This window comes from Anas acuta, chromosome 7, assembly GCF_963932015.1.
Source record: "Anas acuta chromosome 7, bAnaAcu1.1, whole genome shotgun sequence".
NCBI lineage: Eukaryota > Metazoa > Chordata > Aves > Anseriformes > Anatidae > Anas > Anas acuta.
In genome coordinates this window covers 35763356-35779290 of record NC_088985.1, presented here as the reverse complement: position 1 = coordinate 35779290, position 15935 = coordinate 35763356, and the positions used below count along the sequence as shown (strand labels likewise).

The 15935-nt window shown below is 39.1% G+C and overlaps 1 protein-coding gene across 2 annotated transcripts in view; it reads right to left on the bottom strand.

Annotated features, from left to right (window-relative positions):
* Positions 1 to 15935, bottom strand: part of DOCK1 (dedicator of cytokinesis 1) — a 258548-nt gene that overhangs the window by 33929 nt on the left and 208684 nt on the right. For both annotated transcript variants that reach the window (XM_068689180.1, XM_068689181.1), the window contains exons 39-44: positions 11180 to 11269; positions 8597 to 8701; positions 4972 to 5113; positions 4745 to 4823; positions 4386 to 4470; positions 2692 to 2778 (exon numbers count right to left, since the gene is read on the bottom strand). In XM_068689180.1, coding sequence (XP_068545281.1) covers positions 2692 to 2778; positions 4386 to 4470; positions 4745 to 4823; positions 4972 to 5113; positions 8597 to 8701; positions 11180 to 11269 — 588 coding nt within the window. The remainder of the gene's footprint in view (positions 1 to 2691; positions 2779 to 4385; positions 4471 to 4744; positions 4824 to 4971; positions 5114 to 8596; positions 8702 to 11179; positions 11270 to 15935) is intronic.

Below are 15935 nucleotides of genomic sequence, written 5' to 3'. Positions count from 1 at the left end.
ACAACATAGACATTCCTTACTGGAAGCCTTAAGTCATAGTCTACTTATATTAAAAAAAATTATGTGGTAGGAATAGAAAAGGAAGGTTAATTGAGGCCTACAAGGAAAAAGCAAGTGTATATTTGATTACAGGCTAATTTACATAAATGCTACGTAAACAAAGAAGCTCTTCTACCTGGCTATCAGTTGCTTACCATGTTTCTGAGAACCACTTATAATCAAATCTCTTTAGTTGTTACTCTTACACCTGCCATCTGATTACAAGGGTGTTTTAATTAGCATTTTAAAAAGTCTGCCTGGCGAATTATTCTGGAAGGCAGGTAGCAAGCCGAATGCTTCTGCTGTGCTGCACACCAGAGCAGGCTGAGATATGCTCACAAGCTGACCACTTTTCAGAGCCGAACTTGCTACGAGTGCAATTTTGACAGGGAAAATGACCATGTTCAACATTTCGTTCTGCAAGAACTGTTGTGAACATCATACGCTAAATTTAGGATTCTGCTATTTTTATTAATGGGATTATAACTGTATAATTTGTTGATGAACCACTGCTTTTAAAGCTCTTGAATGTGTACAGAAATTAGCACTCACTGACACTTTTTAAACTTTTCTGTATGAGCAATCATGGCTCTCTTTCTCAGTCTCCTTTCTCTTCCTGTTCTTATTAATCCTCTGCTCTACTAAAAAGCAGAGTTGCAGTTCCCACCCTACTATTATATGCTGTACTTTGGACCCCGTTGAAAGCTATTAAACACATCTATTCTTGTAAACTATGAGCTTTGTGCTAAGTAGCTTTCTGGACACTACACAGTCAATTTATGGCAAAGAAAAAAATAGTATAACATTGGTGTGTTGGAACATATTAAAAATTAAACATAAAAAAAATAGAGATTAGTGCTTGTGCTTTTTAAAACTCACTCAGTATAACTCAAAATCCAGTTTCTAATTCAGTGGCAGGCCTCAGCAATTTTTTTCCCTGCAACTCTTTGTGGCCAGCTAAACCAAATCAGATAGAGAATAATGAACACGTACAATGAATTCACTGAGAGATAATGAACACATTGAAAAGGTTTAGGTACAAGTTCTCAGAAATCACTGAAAAACAACAGCAACAACAAATAGATTAAAAGGAATGATGTATGTTCCTATTGTTTATGTAACATAACACACCATATTTATTAAATTACTCAATTCACTCTTAGCAATGATATGATCTCACCTCTTCCTTTGAAGATATTCTAGTTCCATCAATAAAAGATGAATGCGCAAAGCTACTTAAATTCATTGCACTCACTTAAACATCAATAATATTTGTATCCGTAATCAAAATTTAGCATTACAGGCATGTTAACTTAGTGATCACGCTTCCAGCATTTTAGCTGACAGGAATCCTGAAGAAAGTCAATACCAATTTTGTAGTAACTACGCCAGAGCTGGGTCAAAAGTTACCCTTCGCTGTCTTCCCACATGTTATTAAGTTCCATTCTGGTATCATTTTCCAACTATGTGACTAACATAATCCTTACTTACAAAAAGCTTATAGAAAGCACTCTCTCAGGATTTATGCGCATTTCGATGACAAGCCTGGCGTTAAAGGTGCATGTATACAAATTGCTTGCATAAAGCAGCCTGTTAGGCTGTGCTCTCAACTTGTAAGGAGAAGAGACTTTCATCAGATTTGCCAGCTTTTATAAACAACACTTTTTGCAATGACGAAGATAAACACAATCTTCTCTATCAGGATTATACTGAAAATACAAAATTCATTAAAAATTCAATGTGTTTTATTCAGTTGCCTATTACTGTCAAACATCACATTCATATTCTGTTACTATAGATACCATAGTAATTTTCTGCATTACTTCTGTTCATCTAAATACAACTGTCCAACATAACCTCAATGGAGCAATGAAAAAGGTTTTAATTAATCATATGCAAATTGTTCTTTTCCTTTAAAAATACGCTTCACAAGAGAGAATTAAAAACTGCAGCAACAATGTTTTTATTGCTACTTAAAAATTACAGCTGCGTAAGAATAATTTAATCTTTAAGGCACTTAATGGATACGTCTTATCTAAACAGTCTAAATGGTAGAGCAGAGAAATGCCTATTTTTGAGTTACTTTGTGGGGTTGCTAGGGTATATTTTAGCTAACTATGGAAACGAAACAAAAACAATCTTTAATTGTGAATGATAAGTACAGAAGAAATGCAGACACACACACTGCATTCAACTTATGGCATATTTTGAATAAATTACGATCAAAATACCAAAATTCTCATTTCCAAAATTCAATTTAGTTTCGTTTCCATGTAGTAGAGTTCTCCTAGAGCACCTCTTCTCCCTCTTCATTTAGGCACATGGCTGAAGCCACAGGCTTTAATGGCTCACCTGCTGAAAGCTGGAATGCTTTATAAAAGTACTTCAAGTACTTTAGCAGACTTTGCCCTAAAGGTCTGGAAGGTTCAGCATGTGTTTCCTTGTATCAGGAGTGGAACAGTATTACTTTAGTCACCCTTAGTCAATAATCAGCATCCTCAGCAAGCAAGTTCCCCTTGTCTTAGCATGTCAGATACAGTCACATTGATTACTTGTTCACAGAAGCACGGTCATACAGAAATATAAACTCTCCCTGGCTGTATAAGAGCCCCATTCTTTTATGTAATCTCAATAAAGCCAAATTGATCTTACCATGAAAACTGATTTGACTTCAAACCACCTCAGAATCCCTGGTAATTTGTATGCTGTCACATAGATGGTTCTCTCAATCCACATATTCTGCAAATATAACACAAACCACACTATCAGATTGATAGCTGTTATCTAAAGAAAGCCTTAAAACATCATCAGGCAAAGGAACTGCCATCTGACAGACATTATGAAGCCAGAGGAAAATTTCAGATGGAGTCTGCTTGGGGAGATGATGGAATAGCAGTGATTCAAATTTGTGGTTGCTTTGGCACCGTGACACTGATACATGCTTTAGTAGAAAAAAAAAACCAAACTGCTCTCTTAACAAAAGGAGAACATTATATTAAACATCTACCTGACCATACTGTCATTTTTCCTGCATCCCTTCCAAGGCGTTTGAGGACCATCCTAAATAAACCACATCACCTTGAGCAAGGAAAGCTCTTGCCCAGGAGGACAGTGGAGCAGAGGGACAGGTTCCCCGGACAGGCTGTGCCCTCCTTGTCCTGGGAGGTTTCAAGAGCCACTGGGGTAAAGCCCTGAGCTGCTGGGGCTGATCCGGAACTGGCCCTACATGGGACACTGTTGGACCCGAGCCCTCCCAATGTCCCCTCTGGTCCTGTAGGTCCCAACCTGAATTTGCAGTTCTGTGATCTCATCCAACCAAGCTGAAACCTTCAATGGCTTTACTGTAACATCTCCTCACTGGTTTTAAATTAAGGATATTTGATTTAACCTGTCTCCCTTCACATGTGTGCATTGGGTTCTTAACTGATGCCAAACATATCGGCACATGTGAGGCTTTTTAAAACTGGAATTGTTTATTCCATCTTCCATTAACATAAGAGGAGCTTTCAAAGTGAGTTTGATACACTTGAATTTTTATGACTACTCAGAATGTATTGTAAACTGTATTGTCAACACTCTGGTCTAGCATCATCTTCTTAGAAAAGGAGGGTTTCTTACTACTTAGCTAAACCCACACAGATGATGAAATTACCAATTTTTGATAAAGCAGCCAGATAAAGAGGCTAGAGACATTGAAGTAGTCTCTGGATGAATCTTCAGTCTTAGTTGTAGGAAACCAAATACTCAGCATTGAGTAGCACAAAAATTAGATTGGAGTCTGCTACTTACAGAAAGCGACATTCTTTGCTTAAAATAATAAATTTATGTATCACTTCTTAATTGCTGCGACTACTACTTTATTATTAACTGCATCGACTAGAACTGCGAATAAATTGGTGTCCATAAAAAAGGGGCAATCAAATTGATGTAGCCTGTTCTAAGCATCTTGATGAATACAAGCTGTGCTCAAAGGGAGTTTTATTGACCATTAGATGGAAGACACGGTTTTGTAAAAAAATGCATGGCTGCAAAAAGATCGTTTTTAGAAGATGCCTGACTAGCATCTTCAGAACAAGACAAGTTTTGGCAAGAGACATCTATCTTTTCAGGTGTAACAATTTTGGACTTCTGTCTCAGAATAGTTTTTAACAAGCTTACTACAGATGTATTATTTTTCTTGGTTTAAAATAGAACATGATTTTTTTAAAATTATACTTCTATGAGAAATAATCACATTTAAGCCTAGAACATGTATTTAAATAACCAAAACATAATGGATAGTTGAAATTATCAAAATGGATGGAAATAAACAAGCAAACTCCCCAAAGTATATGTATTTTTTTTACCGCAAATTCATTGTCTGGGTTTTTCTCTCCTTTTCGAACAGGCCGTGAATACTCAAACCGTTGGACTTCATTCACCCTATAGAAACTGAAGAAAGGGAAAAGCACAATCAAAATCAAATGGTATCAATTTAGGAATTGCTGCTACACTACTACAAAAAGACTTACTTGTAACTATAAAACACTGAATCACTGTTTTCCAGTGGGTTAGACAGAATCTATACTAATATTCAGAATAACCACGAGATGTCCTCCCATTTATCACACTCCTCGGCTATGCACATGTTCATAATACAACAGGAAGAACTAGTTTAAGTGTTACAAAGGAGACTGATAAGCTTGGAAAGCTGACCAAAACTCACCTCACAATTTGTTCTGACACTGGTCTGTGAAATTTAGATGGTAAATCAAGCTTCGGCTTTACAGTAAAGCACTGGATATCTGCATTCAGGGGTTAAGAACTGAAAAGAGAATTTCCATTATGCACAAGAGGCATTTCAATGGGAACATGGGTAAAAGAACAAGGTGAGCAGCTCTCACTGCCCACAGATAGTCCATCTGCAGGAGCTGCTGCACAACCCAAGGATACACTGGCCAGAGGAGTTCTTAATGTCGTCGCCTGGTGGAGATGTTGTTTTCATTTTTTCTGCATTTGGAAACTGAGTTAATAACCTTGCTTCAAAGTCTTCACGGCGTTCGTACTCCTTTCCCCGGTAAATGAAGACTTTGTTCTGGAAACAAATCGAGAGGCGAGATCCTTAGACCAGAGCTCCCGGTAATGAACCAGGATCTCAGAAGAGTTGACTTGAGCAATGGTCAGTGAGATACTTAACCTTCCTGATATTACGATATAATCAAGAGTTTACAGGTATTTTACACCAATTCAATAAAGCACAGATGTCTTCCCTTAACTTCAATTCAGTGCTGACATCCTTAAGCACGTTTACTTTTAGGCTTATCTATAAACCATGCTGAATTCAATGGGAACTAAAGACGTGGCTGCAAGGACCTATAAAATAAGTGCCCACTGAAAATGTATCAAGACAAATTATGTCCATCAAATCCAAGATCCCCCTCTGTAATTCCTCTCATCCATCTTCCACAGTTAATGGGGGAATGGATGTAAACTACAGAATTAGGTTTTTTATAGGTAAACATTTATTACAAGACACTGATGCAAGCAAGCAAGAGTAGCAGAGGAAAACATAAACACAAAATAATGCCATTTTAGTAGCAAGATCCAAAATATTCTTTTAAAAAGACCGAGGCAACCTAGACTTCACATTAGTCTATTAGATTCCTGCCTTAGTACAGCTGTCTAGACACAGAGTAACTTTAAAAGTATTAAATATATACAATATTTATTTTAATAATAAAGAAAATTCAGATAGCCTTCATACATTCCATTTATGTAGCGAACCAACACATTACATTCTAAAGGAGGATGTAAAAGACAGCTTGCATATTGTTAACTGATCAAACACACTGACGGGAGTTGTGGTATGAACATAACACATCTGAATATGCTTAACCTCGTGATTCATTTCGGAATGAACGCTCGGGGAAAGAATTATTCAGCACTGACTCGGAGAAGGGTGTTACAACTGGGGGGAGAGAGCCAGAATAATTTACAATTGTCCAATAGGGCTTAGTTCTGCACCGCTGCCTTTTGAAACTCACAGTAGATCAAAGCACGCTCTCTCTGTCTAGAGAAGTGTATATATACCTGTAATTCACGGGGAAAGTCACAATAGGAGAACAAGCTTGTATTTTGAGTTGTCTCAGTCTGCAAGGCTCTTAATACGCAAATTCTCAGCGTTTTATTGCTCGTTTATCACACTGACCAATTCGCAAGCCTTTTGTGAAGGATGCTAAGTGTTTTCTTGCACTTACAAACTGATCGCTTGGTTGGGAAGAGAAAAAGCATCTCAGCATTAATACAGCAGCGTAGCACTACTCCGCATTGCATCCCTCTGACTGCGGAGTTTAACGCTGTGCTTCGACTGAAAAACTGCTCTCTGCACATGCACACGTATCATTGAGCTAGGGCCACACCACTGAAATGTACCCCAAGTTGCTGGGTGTTGCCTGGGGCACACCAAATTTCCCTCACAGCCACAAGCCCCTCTGCAAAGTTATCCCTGACTTCACTGTACACTCATTGTACTGGAGACACCTGCTGATGCAAGCCTTCCCTAGAGGAATATCATAATGTATTGATTCAATCATTTTCTGCAGGTCAGTCAATCTTAACAGTGACTCCTTCTTCCCAGGTAATGAATGCCTTTTGTCTGGTAAAACCTAAGAGATTAATAAATGTTTTTAAAATTTCTTAATAATGTTTTTCTTACTCAATGCACCACAAACATTTTTACTGCCTGATGCTTGATCAAAGATGTCACACGTACGTTACTCTACGTGTACTCCCGACACCACAGTAACTCTTGTTTTTTCCACATCACATCTCTTTAGCATCAGTCTTGACCCAAGACCCAGAGCAGCTCGTGCAGCATCGTGCCCGTGCGTCTGTCACTAGCATATGGCTGTGTCAGCTTGCAGAACGGTGCTGCAGACGCTCCAGGGCAGCTCTGGCTGCTGATGAGCCTGCCACTTTCCTGGGAAAAGCTCAAGGTTGCTTTGGCAAATGTTGACCAGATGGAATTTGGAGGCCAAGCAGTGGGCTAACATACAAGAGCTCATCTCCCAGTTTTGTTTGATGGTCTGCATACAATGGATGCTGAAAAATCCAGTCCTAGCCTGGCAGAAAATGTCTGGGGTGGCTTTCCTTCATCTGCAAAGAATTGATAACTTGTGGCACATTGCAGGATGCACAAATGGTACAAGTATACCTGCATTACATCGAGCCAGGGCATGCTTTTGCAGCTTCTTGGGATGACTCAAGAATTTTTATGTCTTCACGAGATCTTTAGGTATTTTGTGGGAAAGGAGGCTTTTTCCAAACGATGACCTGATTACTCAAAGTAAATGTTTTACTTCTTGGGATTTTTGAAAGCCTTTTCCCTCCCTGAATACTTTTTAAGCTTTGGTCTGGGTACCTGATCTTAAGATTTCTGTGAGGGAGAACCACTCTAAGAGAACTTTTTAATGAAACTATCCTGTACTTCTTTACTTTTAATACACCATACGTATTTTACATGCACCTTTAATTCACCATGCTGACCACACGAAAGCTGACCATAGTGATTAAGCTGGCTTAATTCGTTGGATTTTTCTAGTGAGCCAGGCTTAGGTTTGCTGCTGGTATTTATTATGGCATCTTTGGAGTGAGTTGACATAGAACCATGCAGTTATAATTTGGAACTCATCTCATTTATGGGAGGAAACCTTCCACCAGCCCCTGGCGTGAGACTACATCTCTCTGTCTACCCTGGAGCATAAGTAACCTTTTTCTTCTGTTTCTTGAACTGCCTTAATCTACTGGAAGCATTCCGCAGGGGTTTGGAGACAGACTCTTTCCAAACTGAAAATCCTGAGCTCTTAAGATAGGTATGAGCAGCGAAGCGGCTAAATAGCTAATGTGTTATTTCCATGTCACTGACTGGCAAATGCCAGTGCCCAGATACTCATGACAGAGATGCAGTTCAGATGTGTTAACTCCCCATCCTTATTTGAACACTAGTTCAACTCCGTAACAATCCTGACATCAGTGGAAAAAAACTTAAAATGTTATTAGATTTGCGTCACCAGCACCAGCTAAGTGACGTGTGTTTTAAATTGACAAGGCTAATGAAAATTAATGATAAAAGACTGCATTTAAAGGTATCACGCACACACTTTTGATATCAAATTCATTTTTGTGACTGCTGGAAAATGCACTCTCATGAAAACACAATCACATCTATTTGGCTTCTCTGCTGTATATATATACCCGTCAAGCAAAAATTTCTCTGTTTCTGGTGGTGCTGATTTTTACCCCAATTTATGGATTGGGTAATGTATCTTCATTACCAGTGATACAAACCCTTAAGACCTATTGGGTATTCTGGAAGAAAAAGCTTCTCTACTAAAATTCTACGATTCCCTATTGGAAATTGAGAACTGATGATTGTTTTATTGAGCTGAAAAACAACCAACAATGTTAGGCAGACTGTAAATAACACGCTGACATACACTAATTTACTGTTACCACAATGGAGTGAAATTTCCAAAGCAAGACACCAGGCTACAGCCTGTGGAAAAAGGTGGACACTTACTCTTATGAATGTCGGAAAGCCCTGGCCGTAGTATCCAACAGCAAAATAATCTGGTTTTGGTCTTATCACTTTCACAATGTTTTCATAGAACTGGGCTTGCTTTCTCTGCAAAATAAACATGAGGAATGTTAATGATCTAAACTTTAAGCAAATTGCCTATAAATCTTTTATATATAGCTCTAATGTAATGACATGAAAGTCTCACTTGCCCCCTTTTCTTCATTTTTTCTTAGCAGATAAAGATTAATATGTTGAGATACAAGCCCCCAATGCTTTTAAGCTTATCTTGCTGCACCTCACTATTCCACAACTAATAATGAAATATTGATGAAGGTCATCAAGGCAACCTGAATTTGTGGTTGCAACACTGCTGATGCTGAAACACTGGAATGGTGAAGTGCACGCTGCTGAAGCTAGTTCTTGATGGTGCTGACTTCTCAGTTTTCAGATGTTATATATCATTACATCTTTCTACTATTTCTTTTCCATATTTACAACTATTTATTTGCATATGGAAAGCACACGGTTGAGAATTGAAGAAAAATATAACTTTTGAAATAAACACATGCATGTCAGAGACCATCTGCTTTCCAAGTGGAATCCTTCTTTATCTCAAATGATGAAATAATAACAAATGTGCAGCATTAGACGATCTGTTCATTAACTTATTTTTAGTCTATTACTTTTCATAAGAGAATGAATTTGGATTTTCAGAGAGGTTTCTTACTGCTCCCGTATGACAGATAACAGTAAATGGCAAGAAGACTACAAAGACCCAGATCTGCCATATACTTCTCAGTTCAGCTGTAGCAAAACTGTTTTGTCATTTGTGAATTGTCTTAGAATCTAATATTTAATATTGCTTGAACAAAAGAGACAATAGGGATAACAGAAGGAAACAAAAAATCCCTTTTAATTTTTATTGTGGAAAAAAAAAATCAAAACCACAAAACTTGCTTGCTAAGGTTATTCAGTAGCACCGGTAAGAAAAGCCTATCAGGTATGCAAGACGTGACTCATGCTGCAGCTTGAATTTTCATCTTTCCCTTACCAGGGATGAATTCCTAATAGATGACATTATTAAAAAAATAGCAGATAAATTCAGTTGTTTGACCTGAGAAGTGGGCAGTTCTGGATTTCCCCTAATACAAGAGGGGGAAACTTCATTTTGATATGCAAACAGAACCATACCCAGTTTATATCACTGCTTCTCCTACAATTATGTCCCTTAATGTAAGCTACGACATGGTTGCTCTGGGAGAGAAATGGCAAAAGTCTTGTAACTCAGTGTTTTTGACCATCAGCTACAAGGTACGAAGTGCAAATTCAAACTTCTGCTGCAAAAAAAGGATGAAGTAAGATAAAGTAAAGTGAGGGCACCTTCGTGGCAAAAGCTGTTCATGTTCCTGTGCGCAAGCATAAAGGAAGGAAACAGAGAATTAAAAATGAGGGTCTCAGAGTATTATCTACTAGCGAATGATTGTACTTGATGCAAGAGAATCATTTTTAGCTCAGGAGCAATCTCTACCTTTGATATTATGCAGAATATTCTCCGTTGAATACAGCACCACAGAAAGCAGCGCAGGCAGCAGGCCGAGGAAGACCTCCTTGCCTATAACAGTGCCTAAGAAATGCGCTCTACTTATATCCTTTAGCCCCAGGAGTAAAAAGCAATGTGGAAACAGGCTCCAGATCCGCTAGGCAGACAACTACAATCAGCTTGGCACTAAAAATAGTTAAAAAGGCTCAGAAACACAGAAAAACGGGAAACAAATTCAGCTCTGGAGAGCTCTGGGCAGAATGATGGACTGCTCAAAAGCGAAAAACACGTAAAGGACTGAAGCAACCATAAAATTAAGAAGAGTGGTTTTTGGCTTCACTCTTTTGTCCCCAGGAGATGCTCCTGTGGAGATGGCTCCTAGCCAGTCTCAAACTGAGGGCTGGTGTCAGCAGAGAGAGAGGGTGCAACGGCACCTTAGGCAGACTGGGATAAAACCAAAACACAATTAAAAGAAATTAAGGACAGTGTACTCTGCTGAGTGCAAAGGAAAAATGTAACAAAAATCTGAAAATCAAGGATTTTCTGAACCTAACTGGAAAGGTCTACCAACTCCTGTGAAAATGGCTGAGAAGTCAGGAGGGAAAGTGACAGCTGCCATTTATCTTGTTGGAGAAGAGCATGAGAAAAATGGTGCAGGCATAATGAATGGGTAGTGTCAGGGCAAAAATAACTGACTCTAGACATGAATGCTTGTGGATTATTCATACCTAAAAAAAGGAACGTGGATGTGGAAAGACACTTGAACTAGAAAATTTTTTTTCATGTTCCTATTTACATTTAAATTCCTAATTTCCTTTTATACTCCAGATAAATCAGCTTAACATGACCGCAACATTTCTTTCAGATAAAAAATAGCAATAAAAGCTTTTTTCTGGCCAGTAGTAGCCAGATAATCAACATTTGTCTAGAAAAACCAAAGCAGGCATCTATTTTGGCATTTGACAAGAAAGATTTTCAATATTACTTTAAATAATTAAAAAATATATTCTGGAAAATATGTCTATGTTATTTAACAAACCTACCAGCAGTTCACTGAGTTGTTCATAATCAAACATTTCATTTTCGTACTGTTCTGCAAGTTCTTTACCCAAGGCAATGGCCTCTTCCCACATCTGTCGAAAAAAAAATCACAAAACAACAAAGAACCTGAATTACATACCTTGGTTAACGAAATTAGGATAAAATAAATCTTAATAAAAGACAACACAATGCATTGTGTCACATGCTCGAAAACACTGCATCAGATGTGCCAAATAGCTGTGACAGCATTACCCATATGTCTCTCTTTAATGCAAATCAAGTAAAATGTTCCTATTACTTCAGAAATAAAATGATTCCTGCTAGCCCAACTAGATACCCAGTAATGTGTAAACACGGCCTGCCCACAAAGCCACCCAGAACCTCAGGCTTCTGAGAAATGTTGTTGGTTGATTATAGTTCATAATCACCTCTCTCTCTCCCTCTAATATCTATAATCTATATTAGACAGGACAGGCAATTTGCAGATATTGCTTTGAACAATTATTCACCATATTTCCATTGGTTCTTTTCTTTCCCTTATTCTTCAACCATGAAATTCAGCAACTGCCTCAACTGACCCAAACTAATTTAACAATATCCTTCAGCTCTTCAGAAGCCAATAATCTCAATGAGCAGTAGCAAGAATGCTTTTAAATGTGTATTTTTAATTTTTTCTACTGTAAATGTAAAGAACCACTCAACCCAAAATGCTTAAATTAGCACACCAGGATACCTAAGATCAAACCTGATAATCTGCCTCTGCTGTTGAAATTTGGCTGGCACTGTTGACCTTACTTTACAAAAAAAAAAGGGGAGTTGGAACGAGTCATAAATCAATTTGCTCCATATTAGCCTTTGTCTTAATTTACATCCCTGTCCACATCACCTATTTGCCTCTCAGCACCAAGCCACACGTTCCTTGCCCTGGTGAAACATGGAAACAGCCACAGCTCCAAAGTGCAGTAGGAGGAAAGAGGACTGAGCAAAAGGGCTGAAAAGTTTCCTTGCCATTGCTCCCAAAGACATCTGCCTCACAGGGAGGAAGAGTTTCAGATGGAGCCCCACAACCTCCCAGTGATGATGGGAGCTGGGTACTGGGGGCAGAGGAGGGACATGGCACTGCTGGGGAAACCTTCACACGGGACACACTCCTGCACCTGTCCTGTCTGCTTTAACTCACTGCACCAAGGACAAACAGCTTACCCCACAAAACCACTGCAAAATAAATACCCCCAAAACACGCAGATGGGAGAAATCCTCCCATTGCTTAAAGCCCCAAATAAACACCGGTGAATTTTGTTTCTTTGTCTTCTGATTTGCAAGCCAAAATCACATTTATTAGTATTTCGGGAAGCTTTAAAAGCTTTCAGGAAAATGCTTTAGTTCTGTAGACGCTGAGACTTTAAAACTAGGAGCAAACCCTTACAAACGGACAAGATGCACAGAGTTACTGCGCACTGCCTGCAACACCTGCTGCGTGCTGGCTCAGGTGTCCACAGCTCCTCCTGGCTTTGTGGCACAAACCCCAGACTGAGAGCTACAGTGTATATTTATTTATTTATTTATGTATTTATTTTCCCCTAGGAAGTGGCAATTTGGAGACCAGGCAGGCTGCACACTCAGCAAGTCTTCCACCAGGAGTAACAGGCCGCGGCCGCAAAGGCAAGACATGGAGCAGGCCCCAGCTGTTTGCTCTTTCTTCCTCCCTACCCCTCGCTGGAAAATAAGGAGCCTGCTCTCAAAGGGAGGCATCTGTCCTGCAAACCAGAGGATGGACTGAAAACCTGCCCCGGCAGAGTAAGAGAGGGAAGGGATGGAAAGCAGCAGCCCAAAGAGCTGCTGACAGCAGAGATGAGGAGCCTCAAAGGGAAGCTCTATGTAATAACACGAACAACAGGTATGGGATGTGGCAGGCTCTCAAAGCAGGGGAGAAATATGGGCTAGACTCCTCACAAGAAGCTGCTGGTATGTCTGAAAATAAGGTTTTGAATCCTAAAGAGAAAAAAAGACAGACACCGTCCCTCAAATGGGATGCTGGGGCAAGCAGGGCCTGAGAGGTGATAAACTTGGCCTTGTGAGTCACACAATATTTAACCCCTTCTCTGACTTTCTTCTCATTTCTACAGCAACATTCATAGTATTGTTTATCTAAGGAAGAGGACTGGAATAAGCACGAGTTAATTAATGTTTGTAAAGTGCCTTGAAGACGAAAACCACATTGGAATGACTGATTACGATCACCATAACGAGGGACCCGCATCTGCAGGAAATCACGAGGCCGTTCCTACACTCTGCAACACAAGTTTTGCAAATGGCAAACTCACAATGTTTTTATCCCCGCTATGTATCTAATGCAGAATGATGATACTGAGTGTATTTTTATCTCTAAACAAAAATTACCATGAGCTAAATAGTACAGGCATATTTACAGACAATGGAGTGAGTGTGCTCTCACATACTAGGCTGGGCTAATTTTGACTCAGAGGGGCAACATACTCCTGATTTATAGAAACTAAACAAATATTTGGTTGGTAGGTAAGTCAGCAAGTGAAACCTTTCAAAACCACTTAACCTTTCTTCATTTTGAATGCTGTCTTCTTAACTTCAGTCATCCGTAGCTACTTCTGCACATTTTCACTTCAAAGAAAACAGCGTTACCGTCATTCTCCTTGCCTTGGTTCTCTGCTTGCTCCAGATTCAACCAGTCACTCTCCAAAACTGAAGCACTTCTACTCTATTTCCTATTATGAAAATATTTATAGATCATCTCAGGCAAACAGCTTTGTAGCTGAACAAGATTTGAAGTAAATGGAAATCTAAATAATTTTAGATTTACATGAACATTGTAAACAAACTCATTCAGTTCTTCTAATGAATCCTGAATAAGCACAGACCTTGCAACGCATTTCCAAAGCACATTTGGCAACTGAAAGCCTTGCTTTGGTCCTAATGCTGCATGGAAAACTAATTGCACCTATCTTATTTTTGTCTTTTTTTTTTTTTTCCACCATCCTTGTCAGACAAGTCTGCAGCCACTCCAGAGCAGGGGCTGTGTTTCTATGGCACTCACCAGGAAACACCTCCCCAGCCCCATCACACCCCTCTGAGTCTGTATTACTGAATACAAACATGAGAAATGAGTTTCATAAATGGCACAGACCACAGAGCCTAAAAAATGAATCCTTAAATTAATTATGATATAGTTTATCTCCAACATATGTGCAGTAGTCCCACAGTCCTCGCGTTCTTCCATTTTAATAACCATTTCCTTACGTGTAAGCAGAGATGAATAGGAAAAAAATGGGCATTATGAACAACATTTGTTTCTGACTTAAACTACTGGAATTACTCAAAAAAATCTTTAAAAGTTAGTTTAATACTTATACAACACTTCTTTTGTCACATTACTTTAATGGAATACTTTCCAGGATAGCTAAGAGGTAAACCCACTCTCTTTCTATTCTACGGCAGATGTATGGTAAAACTGCCCAGCTTTGGGAAAAGATTCTTTCAGGTTTTGCCAGTGTCTGAACTGGCACCCCTCCAGCCACATAATTTGTCTTAGTGAACAGGACTTACTTTTTGTTGCTCCTGCCTCTTAAAAACCCCACTCTCTTCCTGCATCTCTATTCTGAAATCCAATTGTCCAGCTCAATCCTCCGAAGGAATGGCAAGGAGTTGTATTATAAGACTCAATTTGTAAAATGTCAAGTGCCCTGAACTCCTGAGGTCCATGAGTCAATTAACCACTGGCTTTTCTCCCCATTGTTTGTGCAGCTGGACTACAATACCTGCAATGTGGCTGAAAATAAAACTAAATCCAGTATTTTTCTCAACGTCACAACAGCAGCAGGAACTGTGCATTTAAAACACCCTCTGAAAAAATTCTGTTCTGTACAGAGCAAATTTATTCAGGTGAGGGCAGCATGGCTGTAGCACAGGATTCTGATAAATGAAAACTATACTCCTGAAGGTCAGTAACTCCCCATCTGCTGCCTCACAGATTTCCTGCATTGGAAGTTTTCCCAGCTTTGCCCAGGACATGGCAGGTCTTCTAGAGGAATGAGCTGTGCAGGGAGCTACTACACAGGAGTTGTATGATGTGCAACTCATTAACGCAAGAAACAGTTTCTCTGGATAGTGCACCAGAGAGAGAGGTTTACAGTAGTGGAAGGAAAATACTTCTTTTATAGCATAGGTGTATGAAAAATGTGCATAGCCTAAATTAAGTTGTGCAGACACATGTTGCAAATTTTTACGGGAAAGACTTTGAGGATTCAAGAGGAGATCTTCTTATGGGAGAACAAGCAATTTAATTTATTTTTGAAGTGCAGATTGTTTGTTGTCCAGCATCCAATTTTTTTTTTGAGGTTCTGTAACAGCAGCAAAGGAGGATCTTAGTACACTTCTTAGCTCCTGCTGAGCCAACCATCAATAAAAATGAAATAGTCTAGTATATTATCACGCAATATTCTCAAATATGAGGGATGTTCCCAACACTGTTTATATTTTAGATGGCATGAAGTAACCATCAAGAAGGCTTAACATTTTAAATACGGTATTAAAACAGCATTTCTCCATTCCTAGTGTAGCATTCAACAGGTGTAAGATATACCCATTCTGGTGACTCTGAACAACTTTGCTCTGAACAACTTTGTTCTGAAGCCTGCTCCTTTCTTTCACAGGTTTCTGTCAGGGTTTACCAACTGAAATAGGTACAAGCTGGACACAAGCCTCACACTGATTTTTGACAAAGAG